Below are 14,637 nucleotides of genomic sequence, written 5' to 3' on the forward strand. Positions count from 1 at the left end.
GCTGGCTACGGTGGTGCAATAGCTCTTACTGTGAAACAACACAGAAGCGACAGTGCGGAATGTACGAGAGAAAAAGCACTGCTGGTATTGTTGATTGGTACATAGTTAAGTCTTTAAAGTGAAGGACTTGAAGCCACATCTTCTATGCGAGTGACTGAAACACAAGCAGAGTAAAAACAAGGTCTTAGACGGTAACAATATACTCAAGCATTATAGTGAAGTATAATTCATAATATTCCTTTTTACTACATTTCAGAGGGAAACATTGTTGTATTTACTCAGTTAGACTTAATTGGACGCCCTTCATGGCATGGCACCTGATATTTATTGAGCTTATAACCCAATACTTGGACCAAGATTACTCAGATCTGCAGAACAACTGCTTAAATGTCAAACGGTCTAGACTCAAAACAAATACGGAATGTGTTTTTACTGTTTTAGCTCCAATTCTATGGAATTGCCTCGCCCTCACTATCAGTTAAGCTCAGGTCAGCTAAGTCTGTACCACATCTTGTTTGTTTGTTAAGCTGTTTTTTATTGTTGATGAGTATCTGCTCTTGTTTTAAACTGTGTTCTTACTTACTTGCTGTATGCAGCATTGGGTATACCCACCTCTGATGTGCAGAAGTGTTCTGCAAGTTGATTTTGACAAGGTGAAGGCATGACATAGTTGTACAGTATTAATGAGTGGATGGAGTGAGGAATAAGGAATACTTCGCTCAACATACATAATTATGTAGCTATCTCACCTGTATGTGGGCCAGTATTAATTGCAAAATATACACTTCTTCTGTGGCTAATGTTAACTGGGAACTAAATATACAGTTATATGTCATCCATCCATGTACAGTATATGGCTGATCCTTTGCTTGATGGGGCGCTTCAAAAAATAATTGGGGGGCATAAATTAAGAGTATACCCACTTCTCCAGGCACCATTATACATTGTTATTCTATTGCCTTTATTGTTGATTTCAAAATTTTCAAATATTTCATATAAAGCCACAGTGATTAAGAGTTTCTTTACAGGCTATTAAGATTAGGCTACCTGCAATGCTAAATCAGCCATTAAAAAATCTGCAAAACTGACTTATTTGAACACCCACTACAAACTAGCTACTTACTTTTATAGGGTCACTTTTATCCAAATTACCCAGAAAAACAATTTGCACATTCTACAGGTTGCAATTACTGAGAAGCTGCATCATAAGCACGATTACGGAAGATGTTTTTTAACAAAGCCCAGCATCCTGTTTGGGTACACACTGTCTGAGAGTCCGTTTATCTCTCTCTGGAGGTATCGCATCATTTGCTAAAAGGAATGACAAACGTGTAAAATGTGAGATGCCACTGGTCCAATCTAGCTCGCACATGGAGAAAGTAAACAAAAAAATGCATGCAAGCACACAAAAACACACACACACACACACACACACACACACACACACACACACACACACAGAGTGAGCATGCAGTTAAAAGGGAGCCGAATCCCACAAAGGCACATGCAGGTGGCAGAAAACACAGTTCCCACAGCTCTGTATCGACTGTGAAGTGTGCTGGCAGAGATGGAGGAGGCGATAGGAGGAGTTAATTGTACATTCTTCATGCCATCATTGAACCTCGGTCACGTAGAGATGCACACAGTGTTCAGACCACGGTGAGGCAATTGGCATTAAAGTTATTATTATTATTATTATTACATTTCCTGTTGGGGTCCCATAACCGTTGAGTTGGTGGAGCCCAGAAAGATTGTACCTTGTTCACAAGCCAAGAAGAAAATCATTATTAGAATTGCACTTGATATAAATTGTCAGTATTAGCACATACACTGTAAAACCAGATACGTCAATTTAGCTATAAACCACATCAACACAAACTTAGTTTTAAGGCTAAAAAAAGGAGTTATCTAAGTGACACTAATTTACAGAAACATTTCTGATTAATAGCTTTTTGTTTGTTTTTACAGTACAAATAAAAATGACAAAATGAATTCACTAACTAGATCAGCTACTTGATCAAGAATGTTATTTCTAACTTATAAAATTTTGTTAGTTTTGCCTAAAATTTTTGATGCTATCAGTTTCAAGTTAAATTAAATTATCTGGGTTTACGGTGTGTAGGGCACCGTAATTCATTGTTGTTGAAACGCTTTTTAGAGACTGATGAAGAGATGATAATGCCTCTAACTGGGACCCTGCTTCTAATTTAAGTTTTACTTTAATTATATATTTACAAGATCCAGAATCCAGAGAAACTAAACCAATGAGAGCCGAGAGCGTGAACAAAAATACTAAATTTGCAGGCTGGAAAACCAAAACGATGAGCTGAAAGACGGTAAAAAAGCTGAGAAGAACTGCTGAGAAGGGTGATTATTCTCTTTCACATTATACATATCATTATCATAGTGTCTTACCAAGTCATCATGTTTAACATATCAGATACAATCTAACAGGCCGATGTATGTGGGTGTAATTCTTCTTAATGGTTGAGGTTGATTTGTTCCTATGCTTCCAGGAAACTCGATATGTAAAGACAAGAGAACCAAGAACAAGGAAAAGGGGTAGAGACTGTGGCCATTTGACCTACTCTGAGTGTGTTTTCCCACCTTAACCAGTCCTGCCACATTTACCTGCCTAACAGAGAGACAGATGAGTGGGCGTGGTGTGACTTTCCTTTCGTCAAGACACAAACAAACTTTATATTTCACAGCCTGAAACGACGCCTATCATAAGTGAGAGCATAAGCGAGCGAGATACGACCTCTTAAGATCAAGAAACAGCTGACAGAGTTTTTGTACGTCTCTGGAGATTTTTGGATATATCTTAAAATCACCAACAGGAAAGGTATCAACTTTTACTCACTTATTTCCTGTGTAATGAAGTATCTTAAGAAAACGTTCATGGACAAGGGACAAGTGTAGAAACCATTAGAGTTGCAATGGCAATCGTTTGTGCTGTAGGTAAAGGAAGAATCTTCCACATGTCACTTGATGATACTTAAATGTATTAATGATCAGCCTGTTGAAGCAGTAAAGGAGTTTAAATGCTTAGAAACCTTTTTTGAATGCACTTTTGCAAGTTTTACAGGCAACACAGAATCAATTTTTTAAAAAAGGAATGCATCGTTTGTATATAATCAGGAAACTGGATTCATACGGTTTCTTGTTCTTGTCTCCCATACTCTCAAAATAAAGGCATATGTTAGCTCTGCAGATACGTAGCTATCCTGAGCATATTATGCATCTCACTCAGTGAGATCTCCAGCCCTCCATCACACAGAAACAGAATAAGCACAAACTGCTTATAAAATTGTACTTTTAGTATTAATTATTACAGAAACATTGATATTTAAAGTGTGTTTGCGACATGTGATGATGACTCTGAGGTCATTCTGTTCGGTCACCCAAATTCCATCAGCTCTTTTGGTGCTAATCTTGTCTGTCAAATAATGTAACTGTAAGCAGGAATCTAGGGGTAACATTTGATGCTAACCACTGTTTCAATGATTAAGTCAGAGATGTTGTTCAGTCAAGCTCAAGAAAATTTCTAAAATTAGGTCATTTTTATCAACTGCTGATCTACAAAAAGTTGTACATGCTTTAATTTTCTCTTGGCTTGATTACTGCAACACTCGAGGGTCATCCCAGGCTGTGCGCCCTCTCGACAATTAAGATATGTGGATGGAGCCCTGTGGCAGGCCATAGTTTGTGATGATCAGACTTTGGCTACTAGAGACACTATGGCTTTCTCTGCCTACTGAACTCAGACACGCTAAGTTAGTGGTCCCCGGAACCCCCACTATGGGTCGTCAAAGCTTCATGGGGGGTCGTGAGGTCTTCTTGATTTTAAGGGGTGTAAAAAAACTTATAAGATATACAAAGTAGGTCTCAGCATTTGGTTCAATTCCGTAAAGAAAACTTTAGACTTTAGATTATTATTTAAACTTTGAAGACTTGAACATGGGCTATATTCACAGAGCCTTCACTCTCTGACAGCCTCATCCTGCATTAGAGAAGTATACAGTTAAAACAACCAAAGAGCTAAGAAAACAATGGCCAAGCATAAGTGAGAAACACCCACTGAATATACAGAATAAAAAAAGCCAAGCTAATCTCTGATGCAATATTCACAGGAAATATTGCTCAACATTAATCCAAATCACACATTTTACATGAACTCTATATAATATGTAAAGGGGTCCCTTTAGGAAAAACTTGGGAACCACTGCTGTAAGTCATAGCTTCTTTTATATGTCTTCTTAAAAAATTGTGAAATCTTTTGGGAATGTTTGATATACATAGATATATTTATTATTATTGTCTTTACTTCCTCTGTGCTCACATCTTTTGGCCTTATTTTCATTTTGTTAGAATATAAATACAGTGTATTATCGTGTGTCATCTGTGTGTGTATGTAGTGTACGTGATAATGCAGGACAGAATCTTGACCCACTTCATTCCTTACGTTTTTTGACCATCCTAATCTGATTTGTGGCGACAGGGGTGATTTGTGTGTGTGTGTGTGTGTGTGTGTGTGTGTGTGTGTGTGTGTGTGTGTGTGTGTGTGTGCGTGTGTGTGTGTATGTGTGTGTTATATAATGTGTCAGTTTGTCTCTCATACTTCAACTTTCACCTTTTTTTGCCTTTGCAGTTGCCCCACACTCTACCTTAAACAAACCAAAAAACACCTTCATTTAAACAGTATTTCTTAGTGTTGATTCCACTGTCTTCTCCAAATTCCGATACACTGCATCTTATTGTCTATATTTAAAACCAGTGTGTGGCCAAAACTGTAATGTTTGTCCTGAAGTTGATGCTCAAATAAAGGTCTTGGGTTTATCCCCTCAAGAGCACATTCAGTTTTCTTGTGTAGATATTTGGACCTTAAAGTGTTGGCTCAGGGCCAAAGGTAAGAGGATTCTGCAGAGGAAGTAGCATGATGTTGGAGTCCACATTGGTTTCTTTGACCCCAGTCGTTCACTAATCTTAGCCAAGCAGTTCTAGTAACCTAAACTTAACCGAACCTTAACCAGATGGCAGCTCAGAATACATGAATTGTGAGTCATTCTGTTGTTTAGGTATGAGGTTTGGCTTCTTGACCCTGTTCAATTTCAGTATACCTCGTTATGAACACAAGTGTTACCCAGGGACAAAGTTGAACAAAGGGTCACAAAAATGTCTTCTTGCAGTCTAAAACTTGACTCAACCTCTTGCATGAACCTCTGCAGCAAGGGATGAAAGTGAAAAGAACAATGCATTCGGAACAACTTATTCAAGTCATTATGTTTCTGTCTTCTAATCACCTTTATGAAAAATAATACAGCCTCTTGCTTTTGTAAATAGTTCATTAATAGTTGGTTAATTCCTGTTTCTCTTGCACTGTCCACAGGATGTCCTTATATGGTAGCTTTCTGTCTGACGAGCAGTTCCAGTGCTCGATCTGCCTCGATGTGTTCAATAACCCTTCGTCCACACCGTGCGGCCACAGCTTCTGCATGAGCTGCATCAGCAGATACTGGGACGGGTCTAAGGTGTGTGTCTTCTGCATTCTCCTTCTGTCCTTACCTATCCTTTGTTTATGTCCCTCTCTTTCTCCATTCCCTCAGTTTGTACCAAGACTTTCTTTCTATCTCTCACTCATGTCTGTCTTTCCTTCTCTTGTGGTCTTTACCTAGGTCAGAGGGCCTTGTGGCCAACAGATATTGCTCTGAGATAAGAAAACAAAAATCATTGGGGAACAAAAAAGCACGAGTGGTAGAGTTGTGGAGTAGTAAAAAGAATTTTGGTTTTATCATTTCAAAAAGTACATTCATTGACCACAAAGCGCATTGACCAACCTATCTACCTACCTATCCAGGTAGCTGGTGGACTGCCTTTGTTTTGATTTGAACACAGAGGTGCAATCTTTATTTTATTCTGGAAATACATTTACAATAAGTATTTTAAAAAACCCAGGAGGTCTTATAAACACATCACAATTAACCTTATAGAGAAAGTAAAGGTTGTCTCTGTGATGTTAGTGGGGCTAGTACATTCATTTTTTACTTTTTCACTTCCATCCTTCCTCTCTCAGGTTTGCCAGTGTCCTCTGTGCAAGAAGACCTTCCAGAAGCGTCCAGACCTCCAGATCAACAGGACACTGCGAGAGATCACCGAGCAGTTCAGATCCATGAGAGGAGGCGGAGGAGTGGGGAGGGAGAAGAGAGGCGGGCGAGGAGAAGGGGGAGACGCAGGCATACCGGATGATTTATTTAACGAACTGAAGAAGAAGCTGCCTCGACCTCTGCCAAAGGTGCCGGTTTCACTGCCCTGCGAGTCTCAAGGTAAGACAGGTTAATTAGGGTTCATCAAAATCCGCCTTTTAGTACATTTTAGATTACAAGTCAAAATATCTTGTAACATTTCTATAAGGACATTGAATAAGCAGCTCTGATAAATCCACCTAAACAATCAGGCATTTGATTTGATTCAAAGTACTTGAAGGAAGCACTTTCCTTCAAGTATTCTTTCCAACAAACTGCAGACGAATGGTGGTTTTGTATTGAATTATAAATTACCATTGCGTCAAATTGTATTTCCTATATTTCTGATAGGAGCTGAAGATTAAAGAAGCATAGAAAAGTAGAGGGTCATTAGAAAGATTAAAATGAGGTAGAAAAAGCAGAAGGTTAGATTATTTGTACTGCTGTCTTAAGTGGATGACTGACCTGAATGTGTCTTTCCACATGATGATTGCATTTAGTTTCTCATGATGGTCTAGATGCTGCTTTGACTTTCCTGTGAGTAACTCTCCACTGAGGTCAGAACGGCAGGAATTCAAGCCAGGCCTTCATCCAAATTATCAGAAAATCTGCAAAAGAAAATGATGTGCATTTCCATCCACATGTGAATATTTGTAGTTGGCTCCAGTTGGTGCCATTAAAGGTCCACTGTGCAAGATTTAGTGGCATCTAGCGGTGTTGGTGCAGATTGCAACTCACTCGCTTCCCCCTGCCTTTCCAAGCACAAAGGGTAAACTACAGTGGCCTCTTCTTCTGCAATGAGTTGATGTAGTTACAGTACAAGAACAATAGTCAAACCAAAATGTGTTGATGTAAAATTCAGAAAACATGATGTATTCATTTGAGGAAAGTTACAGTGCCCTCATCACTTCACACAGATCTGTTTTCACCTGAAGCCATTTTTCGTCTCTTGAGTGGACTTTTCTACTGAAAACCTAGCATTTCAGACTACGCCTTGGCATCCCGTGCTACTGCTATCATCTCATGTAAAAAGACAATAATCACTTTTTCCGTAGCACTGAACTGTGTTGGTTGCTTGGGAGCCATGCACGTGATGAAATCTACATCTTATTCCTACAGAGGCTGTATGGACTTTTAAGCCCCTCCAGACAAAAGTGAATGAATGTGTGCAATGGAATTAAATTAACACATAAATAACATTGACAACCTGTGTCTAAAAGTGCTGGTGTTTTTTATCGTTCTTCACAAATCTATATTCATTCATCACACACAGTGGCAGAGCCAGTCTGCTTAGTTCGGTTTGCACATTCTGCAGATGATGTATGACTGTCTTGTCAGAGCTATGTTGCACAACAGCAATCTTTAACAAGACAAGAAACGGTCTGCAGCCACACTAGCAGCTGTTGTAGGCTGTAAATGTTGATGTCAGCATGTTAATATGCTCAATAATAACAATAGCTGTGTTTCCATGAACATATTTTCATGTGGATGTTGAAGTATGGCATAAGTAATGTTTGGTGAAAATGGATTCATAAAAAAGCTTGAGGTGTTTTTTTTTTTTTTTACATTTTTGGAAGAGTTAATGGAAGACCTTTTTTCTGACGTAGCAAACATTGAACTTACATAACTGATCATCTGTTTCCGATATGACAGTCCCCTCATCACTCCCATGGCTCCACAATTCATCTATGATTGCTCCACCCAGATCTGATGTAACCTTCCTCACATTAGTACAGGAAATAAACAGGAATGCCATATTTCCAAAGTGTTTTCTGTACTGTTTTACACTGTTTGAGGTTTGATGCCGCTCTTTTCTTTTGGTTTTCCGACTGGAGACCCTGCGCTACCTAGCCTACTGCTTATCTCGTGAACTCACTCCTCATATTTGCATTATGGTAGTGGATGGAAACAGGCATTTATTTGCATTTTTCTCAAAATCGGGCCAAAATTTGTGATGTGTCATGACAATCCTGCTATTACTTCTTGAGATAGTTTTAGTCCTGACTAAAGTGTTGGACCAACTAGTTGACTGATCAAAATAAGAAGGTGCACAGCTTTTTGAGCCTCCTTGATTTTTCCTGTATCTTCTATCTTGAAAGTTGAGTCCATCCCGACGTCATTGGCACCAGTCACAACCTCACTGGCTTCTTCGGTACCAAACCAAAGTGCGATTGCTGCCTTGAACCAAACCTCCGTACCTCCCCCGCTGCCTCCCCCTTTCTCCCGCTCCAGCGGCCGGAGAAGGTTCACAGTTAGCGGGGCTGCGAGCAGCCACAGCCTCCCTCTCTGCGAGATCCACCACAGAGGAATAATGGTACAATACTCGTATAAACCAATATCTGTCATTGATTTTCAGTCTTTCAGACAAGCGTTTTGTTCCAGTTTATTGAGGAACAAGAAGAATAGTAATGACTTTATGCTCCTTTCAACATGAGGCTGTTTATATTTTCATGGCAGATTGACTCTGAAACACTCTCTCACTGAAAACACTCTCTCACTGATTTCAGATTTACTGTAGGACTGACCAAGTTTGTATCTGTCCTGAATGTGCGAACGAGGACCATTACGATCACGACACAGTGACTGTGGAAACCAAATGGATGGAAGTCAAGGTTGGACAATGAAGCAGAATGATGTTTGAAGTGAATCATATTTTTTTTTAAACCAGACAACAATGGCTGTAATAGGAAGAAGAACAACAACAAACCACAAACTGTTACGAAGCCAGTGACGGCTGACATGTGATAGCAAGAAGTTCCTTGTGTTTGGAAATTTGAGCCAGACAAAATAAACTTAATAAGGATGCAATGCAGTCTAGACTTGTGCCATAACTTTGAGGGTATCCCACTTACATCATGGATACTTGCCAACAAAGTGCCATATGTTAAGATTTGTGTAGGAAGAATTTGTTCCTTTAATATTACAACTAATTTTGTTGTCACTTTTCTGTTATAAATATCATAAAATATAGTTTATGAGGGTCAAAATACGTGACGTTTGCTAAACTAGGGGTTTTAAAATCCTGACAAATTAAAACCGGGAGAAGTTCTGACAAATTATGACCATACCCGACCTACAAGAGTAGAGAATAATACTTGTGAGTGATTCTGATGTTGGTTACATAACCATAGTTCTCTAGCTATGCCTCACTGTTGCTGTCATAACCTTCATTTTAATACAGGTTCACTGCTTTAGCGATCAAACATGCAAGCCATAGGTGTCCAGTTATACTGTCTGGTTACTAAAAGTTAAAGCACACCTTCCAAGCAATCAGAATTTAAGTGGCCATGGTATTTGTGCCTCAATCCTGAAAATACAAATCAGGGAATACCTTTACGGAAGTTTGGTCTCCAATTAGAAAAACACTGGTAAGCATGTCCATCCGTAGATAATCCTATTTAAAAGTATGTGTGTGTGTGTGTGTGTGTGTGTGTGTGTGTGTGTGTGTGTGTGTGTGTGTGTGTTTGTGTGCAGGCCCAGTTAAGTGTGTCGGGGGAGGAGATCCAGGAAATGATCAGACAGAGAATCAGGAAGATTGAGGAGATCAGAAAGTCAGTGACTGAACTGGAGGTAGGACAAACACACAAACACACGCTTGTAAATGCCACAGTTGTGTTGCAAAACCTGTAAATCCTCCTCTCATTCCTTTATCAGCTTTTAATCAAAAAACATGTCACCAACTTTTTCTGGTTTTATTCCACTTCATGATTGTTTAGGGGTTTGGTAAAGTATATTTACAAATTTCAATAAATTTCAATATATTTAAGATATACTTTGAGGTGTTTTTCATGGTTCTGCCCACCCTCAAAGATTATAGGGGTTACAAATAATCATGTTTTTACTTGACTTTTGAGGTTGTAACCACATTTTTAAGGTTGTCATTCTCTAGTTTGGAGTATTTATAACGTTATTCTTTGTTTTTAACAAAGTTTGGGGTTTTAGGTGTGTTCCTGAATTTTAGGGGGTTTCTACTTGAATGTTTGGGGTTCCAACCAAACTTACAACATTTCAACAACAATTTCATGCTCCTAAGCTCCGAAGTTCAAAGTTTTCAGTGTTTTACTATTTTTTGTTCATTTATACCTGTGGGCACAGTGTTTCTGTTCATTTCTGACTTCAAATCAGATGCTGAATCTATAGATACTGTATATTCCCATCTGTTTTGAGGGTTACATGATACAAGAAAATCTCAGTGCTGTTAAAAATGACAAATGACTAAAAATTCTGACTGTAAAGGTGTCTTGAAAGGTCAAAACTTTACGTCACACACTTAAATTCCACAGTTGGCGGTGGAGCGAGACACGGCGGGCAGTGTTTGCCTGTTTTCTGCTCTTGTGTCTGCCATCGAGCGCTCCCAGGCAGAGCTGATGGAGGTGATGGAGATGAGCCGGCGGGCGGCTGAGCACCAGGCTGACGCCATGATTCGACAGCTGGAGCTGGAGGTTGACGAACTGCGGAGGAGAGGAAGCGCCCTCGCCGAGCTCGCCCAATCAGATGACCACATACACTGTGTCAAGGTTGGTGAGGGTCTAATGAGGTTTGGTTGGATGATATATGGCAAACACTGAGGGAAACCTGAGCAGAGCTGAATTCTGTGTCATTTGACATTCATTCCCACCTACTTCCCAGACCTTCCCCAACCTCTCCAGCCCTCCACATGCCAAAGACTGGTCCGCCGTGTCGGTGAACTCTGACCTGGGAACAGGGACCATCTACAGATCACTGGCAGTTCAGGTGGAGAGGTTTCAGGAAGAACTGAAGAAAATTGCAGACACAGGTCAGTGAAATACAAAACACAAGGCTTGTTTCCAAAGATAAGCAATGAAGACTGGAACAATACTTTAGTTTTTTTACAGGAGCACATTGAGTCTGTAGAAACATGAGTTTATATAGAGCAAACCTAAACTAAGATTTTCCTGATTTTGGTATCAGTAAAGAAAATCTTGAGCCAGTCAGTTTGCTCTGTTAAAACCACACCCTCCCTCTTTAAGTCCTTTAGACAAACTATAGATCTATCATAAAGTATGGAAATGCTTCCCTCTGGTGGTAGGGCTTAATATACACTTTATTTCTATAGCACCTCTCAAAACCAGAGTTTCAAGATACTTCACAAAATACAATACCATACAGTGAAATATGTGCAAAGATAGCATATCATAGAGAAATAAAACCAACATTTACACAGAAAATAAAATAGAGAGATAAACATGAACTCTAATACGTGTCTCCTTGTTCCTCTTCAGGTTTTCCTGCCTTAGTACTGGAACCCAGTCCAGTCCGAACGCAGCCCAGTGAGTGTCCACTCCCACTCCACCTTAAATAGGCTAATCATAAAGGTCTATACTGTACATAAACCTGTGAATGATATCTGCCATCCACCTTAAATTGTGAGTGGCTCCATCCATCCTGTCTTCAGCAGTTACACATATACTGTACATTGTACTGCAAGTAGTCACGTGAGCGCTCCACCTCAAACAGATTAATTGTATAAATCTATACAGTGCATCAGAGAGTTCTAGAAACATTTCCACTCGTTTTAATGAAACTGTTTTTCTGCAGGGATAAAGAGGATACAGGAGTATGCAGGCATGTTACATTCCCACTCACTAAATTCAGTAATAAAACAATATTATGGACACATAAAGTCATACATGATTAAATATATATTAATATAAAATTCTGTACATGTTTTCTCTTTCTTCAACGCAGTGAATGTGACTCTGGACTCCGACACTGCCCATCCCAGACTGATTATATCAGAGGACATGAAGAGTGTGAGACGCCTGTTGAACTATTATATCATAGAATACTTAATCATTCATAAGTTTTTGTTTAGCATTACATTTGTGAGCTTGTTTATGAAGGAATACGGAGTGTAAAACATTACGCTTGTAAGGCAATACAGGGATTCAAAACCTGCAGTCACAAACCCACATTAAAATTCATTATGATCTTGAATATTTCTCTAAAAATTGTGACTAAAATCTTGGTATATTTTTGGTTTTGGTAAGCAAATTTTGTTGTACAGTTGCCTCTTTTCAGGTTTGCTGAAATCACATGAATATATATGAATAAATTCTGAAATGTTTTGTCCATTTTTTCCCCTGTGGCTATAAAATGATAAAGTTTGATACTGATAAACTGTATTTCTGAAGGTGAGGTGTGGAGATCGACACCAGCTGCTTCCGGACAATCTAGAGCGGTTTGACCGAGTCGTCTGTGTCGTGGGGAGGGAGAAGATCTCCTCTGGGAGACACTACTGGGAGGTAAGAGGCTTTCTCCTTTAAGTAGACTATTTGCTGGAGAGCAATATGCTGCTAAAGAGACTCATGGTTGGTTACATAATCCACAGAAAAGCAAATCTCTGGTATGACCAAATATTTACACTCTTGTTCTTCCGGCCTTTTGTATGTCTCAGTGTTTGATTGTAGAAATATGTCCCACTTCCTGTGAACAGGTGGAGGTGGGTGGGAAGACGGACTGGGATCTGGGGGTGGCCAGACAATCCATCAACAGGAAGGGGAAGATTGAAGTGACCCCAAGCAACGGATACTGGTTCCTCAGCCTGAGAGACAAGTGAGTTGTCAGTTCATTACCTAAAGTGGGATGTTAATTTGATAGAGTTGCTCAGTAAATTACATCTTTGATTGCAAGCTAATGAAATATTGATGTATGACCAGGATGCAGGCTTTGGTTATTTTGTTAACCATCCACCTTAGAGCTGCACTAATCAATATTTTTATATTAACAATGAATCAGATGACTGTGTCCAATGTGAAAGGGGTCGCTTGTAGAGGCTACCACACAGAGAATTATTACTGTGGTTTCCATGGAGCCTTTTAGCTTCTTTAAGCTCATTATTTTGGTTTTCTGAGCTACAATTCCCCTCTTTCCCCCAGAAGCTCCCAAAAATCCCACTGCACACCAGCTCAGCACCAAACAGCAGACAGACAAAGTTAGCAACAAGCTGGAGAACACAGTTGAGCATTTAGCAGGTAAAGGGCTAGATATTTTCCTCAGGAGTTGCTGGCGACCAAAAACAGAGCTATAAAGAGAGTGAATATTGTCTGCAAATGAATGTTAAGGTTGTTTCATAACTGCTTGTCAACACTTTAGCTGAAACATCTTCATAAAGGGAAAACATCCGTTTACAGCATGATTTGCTGCCCCCAAGTGGCCAAAAAAGTAAACTAATGCAGTTTTAATCTTTAATCTTCTCAGCATCCCACCACCATCTGTTTCCTTGTGCCACTTTTTGTCAAATTCTAGTTTTAGAGACAACATACTGTAAAATATGGCGGACTTTGACATTAAACACTCAATTTTATGTCTTTTCTTTCCCTTTCTGGTAATTAACTATCCGGTCCTCTCTCTTGTCCTTCCCCTCATTACTCAGAAACAAGTACGCCTTCCGCACTGAACCCTCCACAGACGTCCATCTGAACCTCCGACCACACAAGATTGGGATCTTTGTGGACTTCGAGAAAGGACAGGTGCAGTATGGGAAACACATTTTTACATATCTTGACTTCTTTTGTCTTCTACCAAACGAACAGAATATCAAGACATCAACAACCACCAGTCTCTTTCAACTTGTTTTCAAATAATTCTGTATGTCCTCCTGCTTCTACAGGTTTCTTTCTACAACGTTGATGCTAAAATCCACATCTACACATTCAATGACACTTTCAGTGAATGCATCTACCCGTTCTTCAGCCCCTGCACTAATAAATCTGGAAAGAACGACGGGCCACTGGTCATCACGCCAGTAAACATGACAGAGTAACAGAACAAGACTTGAAAGTTATTTTTTATTGCTTCTTCTCTTTTTAATATACTCATGCACCTTTTTTAATGAATGGTTGGCTTATTAAACTTTCTGTTGGCAGATGTTGCACAGCTGGGACATTTTAATGTTGTATTGGAAATGATTTGATGATCATTTATTAAAACAATCACATGTTCTGATGCATCTGGGCGTCTGTATTTCATGTTATTCTTTCAATGACTCTGAGCTTTAGAGGAATAGTTTCACTTACTACACAAATTTGACTTTCTTGCAGCGAGTTAGAGAACTGCAGTTCAATACTGTTAACACCAGGGAGAGATGTGTTCCAGCTTTTTCCAGCCGGATGTTTGTGCCTCATATAGGCAAATGAGTCAGCATATTTTTTTCACTGATATTCTTCAACATAAAGCCAATTAAATTATGCTTGTCATAACTTTTTAGAAATGTCAATAAAACCCTCATTTACAGTGGTTGAAAGTAACACACAGAGTTCAATAAAGGAGTGACAACACGTCAGTTGAAAGCAACATCATCATCATTGCACTGGGAGGACATTTAGTGATCTGTTTAGTGATCTGTTGAATCATGAAGGAACCCTCACCCACT

General features: G+C 39.4%; 1 protein-coding gene across 2 annotated transcripts; it reads left to right on the forward strand.

The window, feature by feature from the left end:
* The first annotated feature begins 2,660 nt into the window (after positions 1-2,660).
* On the forward strand, positions 2,661-14,214 carry LOC127363530 (E3 ubiquitin-protein ligase TRIM39). 2 transcript variants are annotated; one of them, XR_007884872.1, is made up of 16 exons: positions 2,661-2,845; positions 5,390-5,531; positions 6,074-6,323; positions 8,342-8,556; positions 8,750-8,854; positions 9,717-9,812; positions 10,526-10,759; positions 10,872-11,019; positions 11,486-11,533; positions 11,802-11,828; positions 11,952-12,016; positions 12,398-12,508; positions 12,700-12,818; positions 13,142-13,237; positions 13,639-13,735; positions 13,876-13,896. XR_007884872.1 is itself a non-coding variant. In XM_051400076.1 (15 exons), the coding sequence occupies exons 2-15, from the start codon at positions 5,391-5,393 to the stop codon at positions 14,026-14,028; spliced, it is 1,809 nt and encodes a 602-aa protein (XP_051256036.1). In that variant the 5' UTR covers positions 2,669-2,845; position 5,390; the 3' UTR covers positions 14,029-14,214. The 2 variants fall into 2 exon arrangements, 1 of the variants encoding a protein (XP_051256036.1); XM_051400076.1 differs by lacking the exon at positions 13,142-13,237 and having other exon boundaries at positions 2,669-2,845; positions 13,876-14,214.
* Positions 14,215-14,637: the final 423 nt, after the last annotated feature.

The sequence above is a fragment of the Dicentrarchus labrax genome, unplaced genomic scaffold (assembly GCF_905237075.1).
Source record: "Dicentrarchus labrax unplaced genomic scaffold, dlabrax2021, whole genome shotgun sequence".
NCBI lineage: Eukaryota > Metazoa > Chordata > Actinopteri > Moronidae > Dicentrarchus > Dicentrarchus labrax.

Excerpts from the sequence above, each read along its gene's own strand:
- LOC127363530 (XM_051400076.1), top strand. The coding sequence starts at position 5,391 with ATGTCCTTATATGGTAGCTTTCTGTCTGACGAGCAGTTCCAGTGCTCG. Across the intron at positions 5,532-6,073 it reads GATACTGGGACGGGTCTAAG|GTTTGCCAGTGTCCTCTGTG; the intron begins GTGTGTGTCTTC and ends TTCCTCTCTCAG. Across the intron at positions 8,557-8,749 it reads TCCACCACAGAGGAATAATG|ATTTACTGTAGGACTGACCA; the intron begins GTACAATACTCG and ends CACTGATTTCAG.